At 40.9% G+C, this 22542-nt stretch overlaps 1 protein-coding gene across 2 annotated transcripts in view; it reads left to right on the top strand.

Moving 5' to 3' along the window:
- SLC28A3 (solute carrier family 28 member 3) overlaps positions 1 to 21042 on the top strand; it is a 59983-nt gene extending 38941 nt beyond the window's left edge. For both annotated transcript variants that reach the window (XM_070742756.1, XM_070742757.1), the window contains exons 11-18: positions 408 to 533; positions 1887 to 2017; positions 3136 to 3304; positions 8245 to 8442; positions 14685 to 14766; positions 15641 to 15739; positions 17131 to 17233; positions 18039 to 21042. In XM_070742756.1, the coding sequence (XP_070598857.1) occupies positions 408 to 533; positions 1887 to 2017; positions 3136 to 3304; positions 8245 to 8442; positions 14685 to 14766; positions 15641 to 15739; positions 17131 to 17233; positions 18039 to 18159 (1029 nt within the window). In that variant the 3' untranslated portion in view covers positions 18160 to 21042. The remainder of the gene's footprint in view (positions 1 to 407; positions 534 to 1886; positions 2018 to 3135; positions 3305 to 8244; positions 8443 to 14684; positions 14767 to 15640; positions 15740 to 17130; positions 17234 to 18038) is intronic.
- Positions 21043 to 22542: the final 1500 nt, after the last annotated feature.

The following is a 22542-nucleotide window of genomic DNA, read 5'->3' as shown; positions in this document are numbered from 1 at the left end:
GGTTCCCGTCAACCAAACAATGTCGCTTGGCGAGACCCAGGGGAAGAGCCTTCTCTGTGGCGGCCCCAGCCCTCTGGAACCAACTCCCCCCAGAGATTAGAATTGCCCCCACCCTCCTTGCCTTTCATAAGCTTCTTAAAACCCACCTCTGCCACCAGGCATGGGGGAACTGAGATACTCTTTCCCCCTAGGCCTTTACAATTTTATGCATGGTATGTCTGTATGCATGTTTGGTTTTATAATAAGGGTTTTAACTGTTTTAATATTGGATTGTTATGTGCTGTTTCTATTACTATTGTTAGCCGCCCCGAGTCTACGGAGAGGGGTTGCATACAAATCCAATAAATAAAATAAATAAATAAATAAAATAAAATAAAATAAAATCCACTTACTTGATTTCCTTGCAGTCGGAATCTCCTCTCATGGTAAAGCCATACCTGCCCTATGTTACCAAGTCTGAACTCCATGCTATCATGACCGCTGGATTTGCCACCATTGCTGGAAGTGTTTTAGGAGCATATATTTCCTTTGGGGTAAGAATAGAAGCACAGTAATTGATAACGATTATTTTATCTTTCTTGTACTCAGGCGTTTGTGCTGTTAAACATGGTTGGTTTTCATTAGGCTGTTTTTTCTTATTAGGGATTTTTCGTGTGTGTGTGTGTGTTTCATCATTCTCTGAAGCTATCCTAATCCTAATAATACCGCTGTCTTCTGTCAGGTTGATGGTTGACTCTATAGCCATTGATTGACCTCTCCACGATTGACCTCTCCAGGTTCCTAAGAGGCCAGTAAGGGGCGTACATAAGTGCACTGGTGTGCCTTTCGTCCCCTGTCCAATTGTCTTTCCTTTCTTTCACCTATCTTATATATTCTCTTCCTTTCATATATCCTCTCCTCTAAGTTCACTTTCACCCTCTTTTATATTATCACATGTCTATCTTTCTTTCTATGTATTTCTGTATTGGACAAATGAATAAATAAATAAATAAAATTTACTCTTGTTATCAATGAGTCCAGAACTTTTCTAGACTTCTTTCTCTAGTTAAAATTCCCCTTTCTCATACAAAACTCTGCCTGTCCTTTAAAATCCTGTTGGCCACCATTTTTACATGGAGCTCAGTGATGGGCTCTTGCGGATACGGTCAGGTAGAAAACTTTTGGTCAGGTACGCAGAAAATTTTGAATTTTTTTCTTTATTTCCCCTTCTGGGCTCTGGATATGTTTTTCCTATCACAGTAAATGAGATTGAATGTGTATAATTTTAGAAGAGCTGTGCGTGCGTTTGTGTGTGTGTACACACACATACAGTTTATATAGTAGATAATGTATATTTTTAATGTGTGTAATATGTATGTATACATATTGCATATATACATAGAATTAAATAGTATGTTTTGGATGTTCAGTAATAGTAAATAGATAGGGAAATTGTATCTCTTTGAAGCGAGGAGGTGCCAGGCACCCTAACCCTAACCCAAATCCTTGACGTGAGTGACATCAAGTGGGCCACCTTTAAGCCAGTCACCTGACCTTTAAGCCAGCCGATCACATAATCGTCAAGCCACTCTCTCCTGATCACATGGTAGGCAAGCCACACACACAAAATAAGCCACCCCCACAGTGTGGTAGTAAAAAAAATTGCAGCCCTTCAGTAATGGAGCGACTGTATATATAGATAAGTGAGAAGAAGAGATACATTCATATTATCCCAATATTCCAATATATATTTTATTACAAAATTTGTAAAACATTTTTTTTCCCACTCATCCCTAAAGCATGCTGACAAAGAAATTCTGGGAAGGAAAGCCCACACTGATTTCAAGTGGCTGAGGTTGAATAACACTGACCTAATGTAAAAAAAATAATTTGTTTTCATTGTTCAGGTCTCAGCTTCTCATTTATTAACTGCTTCTGTGATGTCAGCACCAGCAGCTTTAGCTATTGCTAAACTCTTCTGGCCTGAGACTGAAAAGGCCCAGATAAATGCCCAAGAGGATACAAAAATGGAAAAAGGGTAAGCAATTTATATGTTCATATTATATAGCATACAGACAATGTAGATGCTCATCTCTGGACGATTCAGTTAACTAAAACTTGAAGATACATATTTGGGGAACACAAAGTCACTTTTGATTGAGTTGAACAAAGTCATCGGTAATTAAAAGAACTTACTGAGGTAATATTGCCATCCTTCCCACACCAATGAGATCCTGTCACCTCAGACAGAAGCTCAAATTATCAACTGGGGAAAAAAAGACAGATGTTGAATTGCTAGTTTTCACATATCCATTTGAAAACACAAAGCATCAGTCAGGAAAAAAAATAAACCTCCTATCTTTCATATTCTGAGAACTTTTAAATAAGGAGAAATATAACTGGCTAATATTTCAGCTCTCTGGTAGCCATAAGCTCACTTAGCACAAATGTGATTCACCTCCTAATTAACAGGCAATGAGCATGAGCAAAAAATTCATCAGCATCTAATCATGAACGATAATCAATTATTAATTAACATTAAATTAACTAAGAGCTGCTTGAGGTTATCTCTTCTGTTCCCTTCACTGAAGGATCATTAAATATTGTTTCTAATATTATTCTGGTTGCTGGCCCTCCTGATATTTTAAAAAGGATGAATACTGTTATTGTTTATTTATTTTTATTTATTATTTATGTATTCATTTGTCCAATACACAAATACATAGGAAGAAAAATAGACATGTAGTAATATATATAAGGGTAAAAGTGAACTTAGAGGATATATGAAAGGAAGAAAATATATATGATAAGTGAGAGAAAGGAAAGACAATTGGACAGGGGACGAAAGGCACACCGGTGCACTTATGTACGCCCCTTACTGGCCTCTTAGGAACCTGGAGAGGTCAATCATGGAGAGTCTAAGGGAGAAATGTTGGGGGTTAGGGGTTGACACAATTGAGTCCAGTAATGAGTTCCACGCTTCGATAACTCGATTGTTGAAATCGTATTTTTTACAGTCAAGTTTGGAGCGGTTCATATTAAGTTTGAATCTGTTGCATGCTCTTGTGTTGTTGTGATTGAAGCTGAAGTAGTCATTGACTGGTAGGAGCCATGGAGACATCATATTAATGTGCACCTTTTCTTTTGCGGCTGAAGAGAAGCTAGGAACCTCCTGGAAGCTGCCAGCCAAGGTGCGAGCGCTGCCATCCCGCTGGTAGCCAACATTGCTGTGAATCTGATTGCCTTCCTTGCTTTGCTGGCCTTCTTTAATGCAGTCCTGTCTTGGCTGGGGAACATGTTTGACTACCCACAACTGAGCTTTGAGGTATTGTCCATTCATTCATTTGTTCGTTTGACTTATATGCCCCCCTTCTCCAAGGACTCATTAGCTATTTCCTCAAGCAAGAGTCTTCGGTGCACAGGCTCTCAGCTGCATAAAAGATATAAGCGATAAATCATGGTCATAGTTCTCATAAATACATTCACCATGAATCATAAGATACAAGCATCCCAATTTTGATCACTTGACTACGGAGATGCTACAACAGAAACAAGTTTGAAGAACAGTCATAAGTCACTTTTTTCAGTGGCATTATGACTTTGAACTCGGCTGCTCCATTTTATGTATGGTTTGTTTGGGTTGTATGATTGTTTTTAATTAAGGGTTTTAAAATTGTTTTTGCTTGGATTTGTATATTGTATTACTGTTGTGAGCTGCTCCGAGTCCTCGGAGAGGGACAGCATACAAATCTAATATATTATTATTATTATTATTATTATTATTGTTATTATTATTATTATTATCACTATTATTATTGTTGTTGTTGTTGTTGTTGTTGTTATGTATTATTATTGAACAGTCAGTGAAGAGCTCCACTTACTTTTCCCTACCAGTATGGGATCCTGAGGCCCGCATGGGCACGCATGCATACAAAATGTGTCTGCGTGCCCCCGTGCGAGATTTCTCTTCTGTGAATACACCCGAAGTGATATCTAACACAAGGACGCTCACATGCACAGAAGCAAAAAAAAGGGCAAAAATTGTTGAAATCTCACCCGCGCAAGCATCCCCGCGTGAGATTTCACTTTGGGTGCATGCGAAGAAGCAAAATCTCATGTGGAGGTGCGCATATACATGTTGGGCATGCCCATGGCTGGGCCAGCCTCTGGAACCCAATAAAAACCGCTACCAGATCGCCAATCCCATCCGAACCAGATGGGGCCCATCACTGCACTAAACCAATAGTTGTAAATCGAAGACTATCTATATACCTTAAAGAGAAAAAAATCTGTCTGTATCCAGATGGATGACAAATAAGTCACACAAATTCTGTATCTTGGAATTTACACATAAAGGCACAACTTCTATGATATCATCTGTTTGGTTAATATCCCCAGATCATGAGCATGAAAATTGGCTGCAGAACTTGAGGCTTCAAAGTCATAGCCTCAGTAGCCTCCACAGGTTTATACAATCATTTGATGTAATCATTAGTATGGTTAAACTTACAGACACATATAACGAAACCTAGATTTTCTGAGTCACATAAGGATACTAATATTAAATATATAAGTAGAATGGAATTATATTATTTCAACATACATTTAATTAAATTTACGCATATATGAAATAAAACCTGACCCCCCACCTTTGATCTCCATATAACTGCTCAAAACCCATAAAAAAAAAGAAGTACTTCTGTTAAACAAGACTACAAAAAAATATCCCACTTCAGTTAAAAACTGCCGATTAATATAGACAATCAGTTTTCATATTCACAATGAGCAAGAAATAATCAGATAGAAAACAAGGGAAAAGAATGACTGTCTCTGCTTTAACTGTATACTATGAGCAGATGAGTCTAAAATGCAAGTATAAATAAATTTAAAAAGGGAAATGATCACATGGAGGAAAAGGATAGAATTAATTCATTACAGGTTGAGCCAATTATTAATGTATTGATAAGGCATGCCAGAATGCAGAAAATTCTGCATTAAAGTGCTTCCACTTAATGTAACTTATGGTCCCATGGAAATGATAAATAGGTAAGGAAAACAACATTTACTGTTAGATGATGCAGGAATGAAGAAATGAGACTTAGGAGCAGTTCAGTACCTTTATTGAACTTAGTTGGATTGGAATACTGTTGTACATACTCCTGGTCAGTTGGAGGAGGATGAAGAAATTGAGGACTCTGATACAGATAGTGTTTATGAATTAGTGGTGGGCCCGGGGTTGCAGGTAGTAGAACAGGTGGGAGGCCAGCCACAGGATGTGGCCATGAGTCCAGAATCTAGCGAGGAAGAATCAGACGTTCGCTGGGTCAATCCTAAATTCAGAAGGGTCCAAAAATGTAAAGAACAGGTGTTTGGAAGAAGATATTAAGGGGAGGAATGGGTTAAATACTGGAGTGATGTATTTGGTACGTCAGGGGGTCAGTGGGGAAGAAGGGTGGAGTTTCAATGTTGTAGAACAAAAATGGAAGGTGTTCCCATTCAGCTCCCAAGCAAGCAAACTCATTCTGTGTTATTTTCTAGTCATTTCTGCTGTTTATGAATCATGCTGTGAGTACATAAATCTTGGTGAATGGAGGAGGCTGGGAGGAATGCAAAAGGAATGTAATTAGGAGAGATAACGGGACAACAAGAAATGTGCTAGCATGAAGTGTATTTTGAATACGGAAGGAAGAGAATAAAGATGGAGTTTCTTTGTTTATGAAATACTGCATTTAGTAAAAGTTATTTGTAATAGCTAAAATTCTACCAGAAACCAGAACAAATACGAACTGCTGGCTGCCTACAGGGAAGCCGCTTTTAAGGGCTTGCCTGTTACCCAGCCGGCCACTGACAGCAGTTTATTTCTCCCGCTGCTGGATTAGCCAATCAACGGTGGCTATGCAAATCCTTGCTACACATGGCCATATGTACCATTTAGAATGGCAAAAAAGGAAAGGGGTTCAATTCCGGTCGAGAGCAAAAAGAATATCACTTTAAGCATAGGAAAAAAATATGGCAAGCTATGTGCAGATACTTACCCTGGAAGCAGCCTCAGTCCTGGTGCAGTTAAAGAAAAGAGTAATGGATTGCTTAACAATCTAATGAGGCTTCATCTATCTAGCTACAAGGGACCATTTATAAAAGCACTCAGTGAGGAGGTTATTAATGCAGTAAACAAAAGAGATACAGCTGGCCTGGACAGTTTCCCAAGAGATTTTTTTCCTGCTTTCTAATGGAGCATAAAGGGAACACAAATACTTTTTGAACACAATATTCAACCTAGTTGAAACTGGCTGCAAAGGCAAAGAGATCCTAATTAGTTAAAATATGGCTCCTTCCTGCATTTCTACTTCACTTTGAATATTCATTGAATATTCATTTTAAAAGGTATGTTCCATCCCAATCCACAGACTCCAGGTAGGGTAGAGAGAAAATTTAGCCGGCATGTCATGTCCCGAGTCACATTACAGATTTTATTCTTCTGCACAAGTTTTTAATGCTTATTTAACAGTCCAGATTCATTTCTTTTTTCCAGTGGCTCAGAAATATCCAACCATTTCACCTTTGAGCAAAAGGTTATGTATGAATTCAGTGGATATTTGCTATTAGCCAAACTGAAAGAAAATAATGGTTTCAGTCTACTGAAGCAGATTTTGAGGTTTCGAGGGCAATGCTGTGGCCATCCTTTCTCAGGGTTTGGGGGTCGTGGAAATCTGGGTAGAGAGCAGTATGTTAAAATTGAGCCCTGCAAATATAGAGTGGCTTTGAGTGCCACTTTGGGTGGTACTTTTGGTACCATATTTGGTAATGGAGGAGGTTGCACTGGCACTGCCCCAGGCAGTTGTAGGTCCCAACTGTTAGTCTAATAGCATCCTATCAATAGGATAATAGTTCAACATTGGATGCTCTAAGAGCTGCACCTTACATTAACACATATCTGCTGTCTTTTTCTCAATTGTCTCCAACGAGAAAGAAACGACTTTAGCATAGGAATTATCATCTTCTTTTTGACGACCCCATAATCCCTTGCAGGGTGGAATCTGGGCAACTGAATGGAGCTAGCGGAGTGTCTTACTGGTTGGATGCCATTCCTGTCGTCAATGTGGAGTTTTGTTCAAGCAGATATATTTTCATTGTGCCCAGAGACAGAAATATCTGCCTCTACCTAGGATCAAACTCACAGTCTCCTGATTGTGAGGCAAGAGCTCCACTTCTAGGCCACCCTACCACTCTAGCGTAGGAATGACTAAATTAAATTAGAGTTAAATTAAACTAAATTGGTAGGGAAGAATTAAGAGTTTTTTCCCCCTCTAAATTGGGATCTCTTTCACTATTTTTGGCAAAACAATTCAGTCTGAGATGTAGAATTCCACAGTGTGGTTTGACTTTCTGGCAATCCATTTTATTTGATGGTCTTGGGACTAGTATGCTTGTGATATAAGATTGCTGTAATAATGTTTTGCTATTCATTCTCTCCACTCAATGTATAACTTTGCAGATTCTATCATCAATCTACTGAAAGAAAGGGGACAGTTTTATGTTATTCTTGGATCTAAACTAATTCCTAGGGCCATTTAAAGGATTTTGATTTTTATATTTCAGTTACATATTTTCTCTTTCTGGACTAAAGATGTAGTGTCTATAACAGTGGTGGTGAACCTATGGCATGGGTGCACAGGTGGCACGCAGAGTCATATGTGCTGGCACGCAAGCCATTGCCTGAGCTCAGCTCTAACAAGTATGTGTGTGCCAGCCAGCTGATTTTTGGCTAGCGCAGAGGCTCTGGGAGGGCATTTTCGGCTTCCAGAGAGCCTCCAGGGGATGGGAGATGGCGTTTTTGCCCTCCCCCAGCTTCAGGAAAGCCTTTGGAGCCTGGGGAGGGTGAAACACGAGCCTACTGGGCCCAACAGAAGTTGGGAAACAGGCCAGTTCCAGCCTCCAGAGGGCCTTCAGGGGATGGGGGAAGCTGTTTTTGCCCTCCCCAGGCATTGAGTAATGGGTGGGGACACTTGTGTATGCACGATACTGCACACACATGGTCTTTCGGCACCCAAGGGAAAAAAGTGGTCTATAATAAATAGACTGTTTAACCTTGAGACTACATTGCTAGATAAAAGTTTTAACTGATAACAATACATTTCATGCATATTGTATTTATTGCCTCAACTACCCTGCTCCAAGAAACTGCTTGTGTGATCAATAAGTCAATAGGTACTCAATAAGGTTTATGCATCATATTTCTCTTTGTTCTTCTTTTCTCCCTTATAGATAATCTGTTCATATCTGTTCATGCCATTTTCTTTTATGATGGGAGTAGATTGGGAAGACAGCTTTATTGTTGGTGGACTCCTTGGTTATAAGACTTTCTTCAATGAATTTGTGGCTTACGAACACCTTGCAAAGTTGATTAAACTACGAAAGACGGGAGGAGAAATGTACATCAATGGTGTGAAACAGTACTTGAGTGTAAGTATTCCTGTATAACTCTGTTCAGATCTAATACTTCATAGATATTTGTCCAGTGGACTTTCCTAGAACGTAGTGTCTATGTTAGGCATGTGTTCCTACAGATGTGAAGCCACAATTGATATAAATATTTTGGTACTACCATTTTCTTGTGGTTCACAATCCAAGTTATGCCTTGGTGTATTTAATCATGTTGTATAGGAACCAAATGAAATCTTGGGAGTGTCTGATTGTATATGACTTTAGCACTGAAGCAAAGTAGAGGTCAAAGAGAAGGAGAATTCTGATTTATTAGTAATCTGCTACAGACACAACATTGGACGTAAGTTAAAAGAAGGGGGTTGAGAACCATTGTAAACAAGAAATGGGACCTAATTTTTTTACAGTACTTTAAAAAGACCTTTAGCAAAGAAGGGGAAATTTTCATATTTGGTTCAAGCGCATCAGAATAGACTTTTTTGGGAATTACATGAGAAGTCTTCAACAGTTATGGATAAAATTGTAACTTCAATTCTTGGACCTGTGTTGTGCCAAAACACGAGACCAAGGACAACATTTTTCAGTAATCTTTCCTAATTTAAAGATACAAAAAAGATATTTGGAATTTAAACTAGGAGAAAGGGTTTTCCATGACTGGAAAGTTTTATTTGAGGTTTAAGAGTACATGTAGCTATTTGTGGCAAAATTTCTCTGCATGCAGCATGAAGCACAATTTGTGAATGTGTTTTCCTGATAATATATAATGTGTTATAAATTAGTGATCATGGGGTAGAGGGGCGGGAATTTCTATTGCAAAGTTGCAAATATAATCAGGAATTCATGCTCATGAACCAGTTCATCAGTTAAGCTAATTAATTTCCATTGCAACTAAGGTTCAAGAAGATAACACATTGAAACCATTTTTCTAGAAGAATCTCTGTTGCTCTGAAGTGTTAGGGATAGGCTCCGGTAGTTGGTAGGATCTTCAGTTTTTAGTTTTCTATCATATCCTCGGCCCCCGTTTTCCTCCTCTGAGGTTAAGTCCCTTTAATTAATAGAAGAGAGGTAATTTTTCAGCTACCCAAATTAATTGAGAATAACACCCCAAACAAGCTCTAGTTTTATGTCAGTTTGTGCATCCTCTTACAATCAGTTGGGTGGGTACACTGCTATGAATGACATCTCTGTGGTTTAAGTTCAAGCAAAGTGCAGATCATGAGTCAGCTTAAAACTGGGATATTGATGGAAGTATGAAGGGACCAAATTGCTAAGGCTGCCATTCTACTACTGTGTATTCGGCTGACACATTGAGAACAGCGGGAAAGAGAAGTGAGAATTTCCTCTCATGCATTTGCTGTCCTTGAATTAAGATGATACTATTAAATGTCATTAGATGCATTGTCATTCATTGGGGGGTGGGAGCAAATTTGCTACTAGCATATCACAGTTTTTGTGATATGGATTTTATAATAAGTTTTGGAAAAAAATAATAAAACTAAAATATTTATTATGTCTACAAAACCTGACTTGGGCGTCCTCCTCGATCCACAGCTAACATTGGAACACCATCTTTCGGCTGTGGCGAGGAGGCCTTTGGCCAGGTTCGCCTGCTGCACCAGTTGCAGCCCTATTTGGACAGGGAGTCATTGCTCACAGTCACTCATGCCCTCATCACCTCGAGGTTCGATTACTGCAACGCTCTCTGCATGGGGCTACCTTTGAAGAAAACCTTAATATAAAACAGTCATACATCTCAGACAAACCATGCATAAAACAGAGAGGCCCGGGGGAATCAATTTCCTCAAGCCTGATGGCATAGGTGGGTTTTAAGGAGCTTGCGAAAGGCAAGGAGGGAGGGGGCAGTTCTGATCTCCGGGGGAAGTTAATTCCAGAGGGTCGGGGCCACCACGGTCTTGCTGGGGAGAGGCAGGTATGGCGGAAGCCATGGAGCTAGCCATTCCAGGGGAAGGAGGGATCACTGCTTAGTAGCGATCCCTTCTTCAGGCTCCATGAGCTTAACTCAAGGCACTGGTGATGAGTGTAATTCTGGCCCTGGGCTCAAGTTGTTGCTACTCAATGCCAGGTCAGTGGTAAATAAAGCTCTCCTCATCCGGGATCTGATCCTGGATGAGGAGACTGACCTGGCTTGTGTGACCGAAACCTGGCTGGGCCCGGAGGGAGGAGTTCCTCTCTCTGAAATTTGCCCAGCTGGGTTTCGGGTATGGCACCAACCTCGACCCCAGGGAAGGGGGGGAGGAGTGGCTATTATAGCCAGGGAGAGTCTTGTCCTGCGTAGGCTCATTGCTCCAGAGGTTGCGGGTTGCGAGTCCCTCCTGGTGAAGTTGGACTTAGGGGTTCGGGTGGGCTTGTTACTAACGTACCTGCCTCCCAGCTGCGTGTCAACAGCCCTGCCTGTGCTACTCGAGGAGGTGGCCGGGCTGGTGGTGGAGTTCCCCGGACTTATCGTCCTGGGGGACTTCAATCTGCCGTCGCTCGACGGTTCCTCTGGACTGGCACAGGAGTTCATGGCCACCATGACAGCCATGGACCTGACTCAAGTAGTTCAGGGTCCGACTCACGAGGGTGGGCACGCACCCGATATGATATTCCTCTCTGATCTGAGATTAAGGGGCTTAGAAGTTGCCTTTGTCGTGGTCAGATCATTTCCTACTGCGGCTTAACTTCCTGGCTCCAATCCTTCCCCACAGGGAGGCGGAACCAATTAGGAGGTTCCGCCCCAGACGCCTGATGGATCCAGAAGGCTTCCAGATGGCGCTTGGGGTTATTCCAGATACACTTGTCCACAGTTCGGCAGAGTCTCTTGCTGAGGCCTGGAACAAGGCTGCAGGGGAGGCTCTTGACCGGATTGCCCGGTTGCGACCTCTCCGTGGCACTAGACCCCATAGAGCTCCATGGTTCAACGAGGAGCTCCGGGTGTTGAAGCGCCAGAAGAGACGTCTGGAGAAGCGATGGAGGAAGAGTAAGTCCGAATCCGATCGAACACTTGTAAGAGCTCATATTAAGACTTACAAAGTGGCGCTCAAGGCGGCAAGATGCGCGTATCATGCCGCCTTGATTGCATCAGCGGAATCCCGCCCGGCCGCTCTGTTTAGGGTAACCCGCTCCCTTCTTAATCAGGGGGGAGTTGGGGAGCCCTTGCAGAGTAGTGCCGAGGATTTTAACACATTTTTCGCTGATAAAATCGCCCGGATCCGAGCGGACCTCGACTCCAATTGTGAAACAGAGTCAACTGACAATGAGTCAGTCGAGGTGACTGGGGCTAAACGTCTTTGTCCATCTGTCTGGGAGGAGTTTGACTTGGTGACACCTGATGAAGTGGACAAGGCCATTGGAGCTGTGAGTTCCGCCACCTGTTTACTGGATCCGTGTCCCTCTTGGCTGGTTTCAGCCAGTCGAGGGGTGACACGGAGCTGGGTCCAGGAGATTGTCAATGCCTCCTTGTGGAGGGGGTCCTTTCCGCCCCTTTATAAGGAGGCGGTTGTGTGCCCCCTCCTCAAGAAGCCTTTCTTGGACCCAGCCGTGCTTAATAACTACCGTCCAGTCTCCAACCTTCCCTTCATGGGGAAGGTTGTTGAGAAGGTAGTGGCACTTCAACTCCAGCGGTCCTTGGATGAAGCCGATTATCTAGGTCCTCAGCAGTCTGGATTCAGGCCCGGCTACAGCACGGAAACTGCTTTGGTTGCGTTGATGGATGATCTCTGGCGGGCCCGGGACAGGGGCTTGTCCTCTGTCCTGGTGCTCCTTGACCTCTCAGCGGCTTTCGATACCATCGACCATGGTATCCTTCTGCGCCGGCTGGAGGGGTTGGGAGTGGGAGGCACTGTTCTTCAGTGGTTCTCCTCCTACCTCTCCGGTCGGTCGCAGTCGGTGTTAGTGGGGGGGTCAGAGGTCGACCCCGAGGTTTCTCCCTTGTGGGGTGCCTCAGGGGTCGGTCCTCTCCCCCCTGCTATTTAATATCTACATGAAACCGCTGGGTGAGATCATCCAAGGGCATGGGGTGAGGTATCATCAATATGCCGATGATACCCAGTTGTACATCTCCACCCCATGTCTAGTCAACGAAGCAGTGGAAGTGATGTGCCGGTGCCTGGAGGCTGTTGGGGCCTGGATGGGTGTCAACAAACTCAAACTCAACCCAGACAAGATGGAGTGGCTGTGGGTTTTGCCTCCCAAGGACAATTCTATCTGTCCGTCCATTACCCTGGGGGGGGAATTATTGACCCCCTCAGAGAGGGTCCGCAACTTGGGCGTCCTCCTCGATCCACAGCTCACATTAGAAAAACACCTTTCAGCTGTGGCGAGGGGGGCGTTTGCCCAGGTTCGCCTGGTGTGCCAGTTGCGGCCCTATTTGGACCGGGAGTCATTGCTCACAGTCACTCATGCCCTCATCACCTCGAGGCTCGACTACTGTAATGCTCTCTACATGGGGTTACCTTTGAAAAGTGTTCGGAAACTTCAGATCGTGCAGAATGCAGCTGCGAGAGCAATTATGGGCTTCTCCAAGTATGCCCATATCACTCCAACACTCCGCAGTCTGCATTGGCTGCCGATCAGTTTCCGGTCACAATTCAAAGTGTTGGTTATGACCTATAAAGCCCTTCATGGCACCGGACCAGAATATCTTCGGGACCGCCTCCTGCCGCACGAATCCCAGCGACCGGTTAGGTCCCAAAGAGTTGGCCTTCTCCGGGTCCCGTCGACTAAACAATGTTGGTCGGCGGGACCCAGGGGAAGAGCCTTCTCTGTGGGGGGCCCGACCTTCTGGAACCAGCTCCCCCCTGAGATTAGGATTGCCCCCACCCTCCCTGCCTTTCGTAAACTCCTTAAGACCCACCTTTGCCATCAGGCATGGGGGAACTAAAACACCTCCCCCTTGCCCATGTTGTTTTGTTGATTGATTGACTGTGTTCCTGTTTTTTTATGAGATTATTAATTTTAAATTGTAACTAGATGGGTGGGCATTGGATTTGGTATTATGTACTGTACTGTTTTTTATTATTGTTGTGAGCCGCCCCGAGTTTGCGGAGAGGGGCGGCATATAAATCCAATAAACCTAACCTAAACCTAACCTCTTCCCCTGGCTCCCACCAGACGACATTGTTTCGTCAACGGGACCTGGAAAAGGCCAACTCTGTGGGACCTAACCGGTCGCTGGGATTCGTGTGGTAGAAGGCGGTCCCGGAGATATTCTGGTCCGATGCCACGAAGGGCTTTATAGGTCGTAACCAACACTTTGAATTGTTATAGTATAGTACACAGGATAGTGCAAACCTGTTCATTAAGGAAAGCTGTGTTTCTCAGAGTCTTTGGAGAAGAGTGGCATACAAATCTAATTAATAATAATAATAATAATAATAATAATAATAATAATAATAATTTCATTTTTTAAATATTTTTTCTTTAAGATATCATATACACTACTAAGCCTACTCATTCTTTTGAAAATCCTATGCAGAGTGACACTGATATGCACAACATTCAAATGTGAGCATGATTAGAATTGACACATTATGCGCATGTTCCATTTTCTACCAAGAAATGTTTTTGATGCAGAATTGCTGGCACATCTGAAATAGCCCTTGGCAATGAAGTATTACATGTGTTTGCTAATGGATTCAGACATACCAGTGTTGAAATTAGCTACATTTTGAGAAATTCTAGTCACTATCAGGAAATCATCAACATGTCTACAAAAAAACTAAAGTGAAATTTATTTATTTTTTTACTGGAAGTTCAAGTCCTCTACAGTGTGTGTGTGTGTGTGTGTGTGTGTAGTCTATCTGATAAATATACAGTATATTATATTGGACTTTCTCCCTTCCCCGCAAAGAAGAATTGCATATTAGAAGAAACCAGAAATAGAATATTTTCATAGCCTTTATATAGAACATTTGTTTCCCATGACTAGATTCTTCCTCTCCCTTTCCCTCTCTCTCTCTCTTTCTCTCTCTCTCTCTCTCTCTCTCACACACACACACACACACAATTTTAGTCATGGGAACCAAATGTTCTATTCTATCTGATAAATATATAAAGGGTATGAAAATATTCTATTTCTGGTTTCTTCTAATATGCAATTCTTCTTTTGCGGGGAAGGGAGAAAATCTAAATTTATTCCCATTTCAAAACTGTTCACCAACATTATACCCTTATTGCATGTTCAATTGCCATTAGCCAGACACTAAAAACTATTTTTATTTCTCAAAGAAAAAATAATTGGTCTTTTATTCGCTTTATTTCAGATACGATCCGAAACAATTGCCACTTACGCACTTTGTGGGTTTGCAAATTTTGGTTCCGTCGGAATGATACTTGGAGCACTATGTAAGAATCATGTATACTTAATCTATTATAGAGAAGAGCAGGCAATGCTGGAAGTAGAGTTAGAGTCATTACCTTGCCACAAATGGTCTAAATCCAACCCCTCTTGAATTCTGTTGATCTCTGTCTCTATAGTGTTGAACTTTAGCTGATTAGACAGTTGTATATAGATTTCAGCAATAAAACATTTTTGAACTTCAACTTAATGTATGATCTTGATCCTTTACACCTGCCATACACAGAGCAATTTGAAAGACTAATGTCTATTTTTAAAACAAGATATTTTGCTGTGATGAGCAATTGCTCAACCTTCATCTTTGGAATTTGTAGAATGATCAAAATTACTGACTTTTTTGCCACTGCAAAAGCATTCCAAGCATTCTACAAGTTGTTGGAAAAGCTGTTGAGAAACTGAATTTTTTTTACAGATAACAAAGCCATTTAAACATTTTGATGCACAAAAACTTATTAATCTGCCTCTAGTGCTTCATGTAAACTTGGATGAACTGCTCATCACAGGATTAGTCCAAGATTAACAGATTTGCTGTAGAATTAAGCAGGTTTTTCCCGTTTATATATAATTGCATCCATTTCAGATGAAAATTGAAATAAACACTGAAATGGTTTCAGTGAAATGGTTTCAGTCTGGATAATAGTCAAAATATTCTGTTTTATTTGTTATGAATTTCATGAAGTAAACTTTCGTTTGAAAAGTTATTGCCAATATCATTTATGGTTATCTAACTGTTTCTATCCTAGGTAGCAAGAACCTTTACTGAAGCTGCTCCAGAGATTATAGAAGTGTTAGAAAAGCACTGAGCAGATGTCTCATCATTGCATATTGCTCATTTTTCTTTTCTTCTGTTCACATCTCCAGCATCTTTGGCTCCGTCCAGGAAGAGAGACATTGCAGGAGGAGCCTTTAGGGCTATGATTGCTGGTACTGTGGCCTGTTTCATGACGGCTTGCGTTGCAGGTATTGTAACATTACGTGTCACCAATTATGTTAGACACAATTCAGATCCTTTATGCTGCATGGAGGAAAATTGAACTTTCCCATTGAAATCATTAGGGTTTCTAGAAAGTTTAAAATTGACACAGTTGTGCTTCAGTGATATCATCGTTAGTGTTGGGCAAACCCAACGAAGTTCGGGTTCGGGTTCGGCACCCGAATTTTAAAAAAAGTTCGGGTTCCAAACCCGAACCCGAACTTTGCCGAGTTTTTGAGTTCGGCACTTGGGAAAGTGCACCCGAATTTTTTTTAAAGTTCGGGTTCCGAACCCGAACCTGAACTTTGTCGAGTTTTTCAGTTTGGCGCTCGGGAAAGTGCCAAGAAGCGTCGCCACCGAGCTGTCACTTTCCGAAACAGTCGGGGTGCTTCCCAGTGCTCTCCCGAACTCGAACCCGAACCCGAACTTTTGCTGAAGTTCTAGGTTCGGCGTTCGGGAGACCGCCGAGAAGTGCCCCAGCTGTTTCTGAAGGTGACAGCTGGGTGGCGGCGCTTCCCAGAACAGCCGAGGAGCTGTCGGCCGGTCGGGAGGCACAAAAGGAGGTGGGGAATCCCACGAGGGTATTCCAGGGGCAGAGCTTTGACGTCACTGAGACATCCTTCCTGGAGTCCCTGTTTCAGCCGGCCAGGAAGGACGTCTCAGTGATGTCAAAGCTCCGCCCCTGGAATCTCCTCGTGGGATTCCCCACCTCCTTTTTCACCTCCCAACTGGTCGACAGCTCCCCCACCCAGCTGTCACCTTCAGAAACAGCCGGGGCGCTTCTCAGCAGTCTCCTGAATGCTGAACCCGGAGGTTCGGCAAAAGTTCAGGTTCGGGAGAGCGCCGGGAAGCACCTCGGCTGTTCCGGAAGGTGACAGCTGGGTGGCAGTGCTTCCTGGTGCTCTCCCAAACCCAAACCCAAACTTTTGCCAAATTTTTGCAAAAAATGGGTTTGGGTTCGGTATACCGAATCGTGCAAAGTTCGGTACGAGCCCGAACTTTGCAGGTTCACTTCGCCCAACACTAATCAACGTTTGATTTTTTTAATAGAATAAAGAAACAAGGCCCTGTTTATCTGTTGATATGATATCAATTATAATGGCTTAGATTTTTTTTAAAAAGTTAAAGGAAGATACTTTCTCTTCTAATCCCCCAGAAGCTTTTTTGAAGGCCTTTCTACATAGACATCAGCCTCTGCCCCAATTTTGTTCCCTGTTCAAGTGCTCTGCTTCATCTTTTCATTGTATTTCTGCTGATGGGGGAAGCGAATAAGTCATCCCTCAAAAATTAAAAAACAAGTCAGTGTCTCAGTGAATTTGTTGCCATAACCCAGAGATACTATTTCATAATTCAAATATCTTTTCTAACCCTTTTTCAGGTATACTTTCTGAAAATCCATGTACAACATTATTACAAAGCAACTTCGAAGCAAATGACAATAGCACAGAAATAGTTGCCTGCTGTTTAAACCTCTTTAACAGGTAATTAGATCAGAATCTCGTGTCATAGAGATCATACGTAAAGTCAAACTGCTTATTGCCAGTAAATACTCCAAGAACACAATAAATGAACTACAATATATAAAGGTATGGCATCATAATATTTCAGAAATTCCTGGAGATAGTTTTTTTAAGGGTTATAAAAGGCTTAAAATATTTGCTTCCATACTTCTCTGCTCTTCAAGACAGCATAATAATTTATATTTGAACACTTTTGGTTCATTTGACTATACGGCTTTTGAAGATTCATAGTAAAATATTATCTTCAGTGATGCATTTGCCATACGTTAAGAGTTCTCTTACCTGATATATTTATTTGGAAATCTTATAGGTGTATGATCAGGAGCAGACGTATTAGTGAGAAATGCAGTTTACACCTTTTCTTTTTTCTAATAATATCTTATTTTAAGCAACCTTACTCTAAGCAGGAGGCTAATGAACAAACAAAGACTCCTGCATGCACAGAATTTTTTCCCACTGGTAAAATGCTAATTTAGGGAAAATGGGAACCTCTCAAAGAAATGTGGCAAGTTTTGTTACATTAGCTAAATTTATTATTTTGTTCTAGCTAGTCTGAAATAATCATACCGATTCATTGCCAATGACATAAGCTGTTGGTTGCACAAGAACGTTTTGAAAATATTATTCATAATGGACAATTTATCTATTGTATTTTCTGTTTTACAGTTTATAATAATGCTATAATCCTCTGATGAAATGTTAAGTATGAGAAGTAACTTTATTCATATTATTATTTTAAATCTTTCTCTCTTTTTTTATCCAACAGTGGCAACAGTTCTGCAGAGGTCTTCCCAAAGTCTAACAGTGGTTTAAGAGCCTTGCACCAATGTTGTCAATTTCTGGGCCCATCCTGGGTTAATTGCAGCTCAGTTCCTCCATTATCTTAAGCTGTTGCATAGGATTCAAATTCATGGTAGATGAACAGAAAAGACAAGATGGAAATAGGGTGATCTTGTTGCTAACGCAGACAGGGAAAAATGTATTTTAATTTAAACTGGAATGTAAACTATTGCACCCTCTATTTTCATAATGTTGCTATGAAGGACATGTTGATATATGTTAGTATGTCTCGTACGAAACATTCAACACACATTAAGCAGGTTGTTGTGGTGTAGGAAATGTGGGTTAGCCAGACAATGACTCAGACTTAGTATTAATGTATATACAACAATATTATTATTTACAAATATACAGAATCAACAATATAATAATATAATACTCTAATAGTTTACAAACCATGCACACAGCAAGAATATAGCTCATGGCAAACATATCTCTAATAATGTAGCTCCCCCCAAAGGGCGCCCTCTTATGGCCAACTAGTAATATTTCCTTAAAGGTATAGACTTTATATTTTACAAACTAAAATGGTTAGCTACTGTATGGCAACACACAAGTAGGTTACGTTCTATATACTAACAATATATTTGTAAGGAGAGAAAAAACTTGCACACAAATATATCACAATTTACATTTAAGGTTTAGAATGACATTTGAATCTGAAATGGCTTCCATCTTGTATTTATGGAAATAACCAGTAATGGGTTGCAGCCGGTATGAGTGGGATTAGCAATCCATTAGTGGGAATAGAGATGCTCATGCATCTCCGCACCCTGGTGCATGCACACGCGTGCCCATGTGTGATTTGGCTTCTGCATATGCATTGGAAGTGAAATCTCACTTGAGAATGTTCTTGCATGCGAGATTTTGCCCATTTTTGGCATATTTCTTTTGCTTCTGTGCATGCACGGAAGCAAAAATATCAGCAAAAATCACCAAATTCTCACTTGTGCACATGTCCTCATGTGATATTTGGCTTCTGGTGCATGAGCAGAAACTGAATCTCATGCAAAGACACGTGCCCACCTGCCAGACACACACACATCTGCGCCAGTCTTCAGTAGCCTTCCGGTAGTGGCGAAAGGTAGGAACCCCCACCTGGAAATAATTTGACAACACATTGTAGGCTAAAGGTCTGCTTTGCACCAATTCCCAGTAGTGTTTGTTTGGATCCCAGTAGTGTTTGTTTGATGCAATAAACCACTTTGGTTAAAATGCAGCCTGTGATAGGGTAAGATGGAGACACATTTAATCTCATTAATTCAGTTTAAGCTTATCAGGAAAACATTCAGCAATTATTTAAAATGACTCTAAATTTGCTTGATTTATACCTTTCAATTTCTGTTTAAATACCTATCAAAACTGCTGTTTTGTTCTACTGAGATAAGGTTGTTATTTTAATGTGACCCTAAATATCTCTGCTCAGAATTTAGTTGCTTCTTTTTCCCATATGGAGCTTATTTCCAAATCCAATTTAGAAAGCAGGCAACTCACAAATTTACAGAACTCTGCTTTGGTGTAATAAGGTATAAGAACAAAATCTGAAATGTTGCCATTGTTTCCCTCTAGGCCCTCTTGTGCCAAACAAAATCAAAGCAGGCTGTCTTGATTTTCTTTCCTACCCTTCTTCTTTTCCAGAATGAGTTGTTATTTACTTTAAAAGTGACATACTGTATATTTGTTGATGTTGATGATATATATTTTCATTGAGATATTAATCAAGGAAAACCAATTCCACTTGAAAATCACTTTCCCATCATCATCGTCATCCAAAACTATGTAGAACAGGTTCTATTCTTACCATGTAGGGTCATGGGCAATAGATTAATGAAATGTATAGGCACATAGGCACTTTAGTTGCTAGAATATTAGCAAAATATCCATTTAAGTACTAATATATGATCTATGAAAGAAAATTCTGTTTTCACTATTAGAATTTGTTCTATCAGATTCTTAATGAGCTGTGGGCGTGTGTGTGTGTGTGTGTTAATACTAACATGTTTAATACCAAATAGTTGAATAAATATGTTTCAATTATTTTTATATATTTATCAATTTGTATTGCTGCCAGTCAATTGCAATCAAAAAGCAAGTATAGATGCACAACCCTTATCATGCTAGATCTAATCCAGAATTACAACCAATGCCATTACCGTCCTATAACTGGATCTGACTCCTGACTGAAAAGGATCCAAATAATTCATTTCATCCATGGTCCATTGAAACTACAATCTTAACTAACCATCTTCTCAATCACCTTCCTGAAAAAGGGGAGGTTAAATATGGAATGAAAGTTGTCCAGCATGGAGGGGCTAATGAGGGCTTCTTGAAGAGAAGGCAAACCAAGGCCTATTTAAGAGGCAAAAGGATAATCCTTTTTATTCCAAGAAGTACTTTAAATTGTGAATACTTGAACTCCCAGAATTCCAGGGGCACCATGCATGCTGACTGGAGAATTCTGGGAGCCACATAAATCCACATAAGTCCACGTATATTCAAGTTGCTGAATTTGAAAAACATTGCAATGGAGGCTTTGATAGATCATACTATCTATCCTGTTACCTCATGAATAAATACATGGAAACTGCCTCAAATAAAGAAAAAGAAAAGCATTATTAATAGCAACAGAGAAAAAAGAAAAATGTTTTTAAAATAAAAGTTAGAAGTTTTTTAATTATTGTGTGTTGCAATAGCGCTTTGTCAAATTTCTATGTTAAAAAAATGATAAATGGTTTATCTTAATAATATTTAAGCAGACTTTTTTTTAATTTTCAGAATGTTTTCCAAGGGCATTTTGTACATTATTTCTGAAACATGGAAAAATGTTATAAAATATATCATTCTGAAATTTGTATATATTCTAATAATAACATGTTAATAAAATGAATAAACTCTTTTCTAAATGCATAATTCTTTCTGGTCATATAAAACTCCTGATGTCATTCCTTGAAAAAACTTCTAATAAAAGTATTGTGTGTTTTTAAAATGCAAGCTTGTGTGTGAGAGAGGGATGGGGAGGTTTCTTATGAGATCAGAACATATACATACTGCTCAAAAAATAAAGGAACACTCAAATAACGCATACTAGATCTGAATGAATGAAATATTCTCATTGAATACATTGAATTCTGTACAAAGTTGAATGTGCACAACAGCATGTGAAATTGATTGTCAATCAGTGTTGCTTCCTAAGTGGACAGTTTGATTTCACAGAAGTTTGATTTACTTAGAGTTATATTGTGTTGCTTAAGTTTAAGATCATGGTGGCAATAAAATTTGCTGTTCTGCAGCTGGTGATATGTTGCTTCTGGTCCTGGAAATATATAACAAGTACAGTGATCCCTTGATTTTCGCGATCTCAATCTTCGCGAAACGCTATATCGCGATTTTTCCACCCGATGACGTCACTCCTTTCCTTTCTCATCTTTCTTTCTCTCTCTCTTTCTCTCTCTTGCTTCTTCCTCTCTCACACTCTCTTCCTCCCTCTCTCATCTCTTTCTTTCCTTCTCTCTCTTTCTCTATCTCTCCCCCTCTTGCTGGTGGGCGGCGGGCGGCAGGCGGGCGAGCGGGGGTATCAGCGAGGAGCCGGGGTTTCCCCTTTGCGTGGGCGGCTGGGAAACCCCGATCTTCATCTGCTCGCTGTTGCTGCGCCGAACAGATCAGCTGCTGGGCGGCCGAAGGAACCTTCCCTGGGTCTTCCCCCTCTTGCTGGCGGGCGGGCGAGCGGCGGGCATCAGCGAGGAGCCGGGGTTTCCCCTTTGCGTGGGCGGCCGGGAAGACCCAGGGAAGGTTCCTTCGGCCGCCCAGCAGCTGATCTGCTCGGTAGCGCAGCAGCAGCAAGGAGCCGAATCGGGGTTTCCCCGCACGCATTAAACCATCTTTCCAAACAGCCTCCATGTTTCCAGTGTCTTTTTCCCCACTTGGAACCATACCCAAAAATGACATTTCTTACCAACATTATCAATAAAAACAATAAAGTCATTCTATGCATTTTCCCCTCAGTATATACAAAACCAAAAATCTTACCAATTATTTTATAGCAACTGACTACGGATAAGGAACATACAGTATGACATGAATGATCTCAGTTTGTTTTACCAATTTTCCCTATTTAGGAAAAAAAAATAATAGGGGGCTGCTAATTTAATAAAGGAAATAGAGGTATAAGTTTAAAGTTAATGACTAGAATGAGGAAAATAAAATTATTTAGATTGGAACAATAGTTCATGAACCAGGGATTCCTCTATTTACCTAATCTCCACTGCCAGGTATTGAAAAAAGACTTTGGATGATCCAAAGTGATTCCACAAGGGTTTTCTGGGACAAGAAGCAATTTCTCGCTACTGAGAGGAAATCCAGAATGAAGCTTCCTCTGTTTGCATATAACTTCCAACAAAATCCCAGCAGATGTCCCTCTTTTTTTTTAATCA

The sequence above is a fragment of the Erythrolamprus reginae genome, chromosome 2 (assembly GCF_031021105.1).
Source record: "Erythrolamprus reginae isolate rEryReg1 chromosome 2, rEryReg1.hap1, whole genome shotgun sequence".
Taxonomy (NCBI): Eukaryota; Metazoa; Chordata; class Lepidosauria; order Squamata; family Dipsadidae; genus Erythrolamprus; species Erythrolamprus reginae.
Note: the sequence above shows the minus strand (reverse complement) of the source record. Positions and strands in the feature narration are given on the sequence as shown.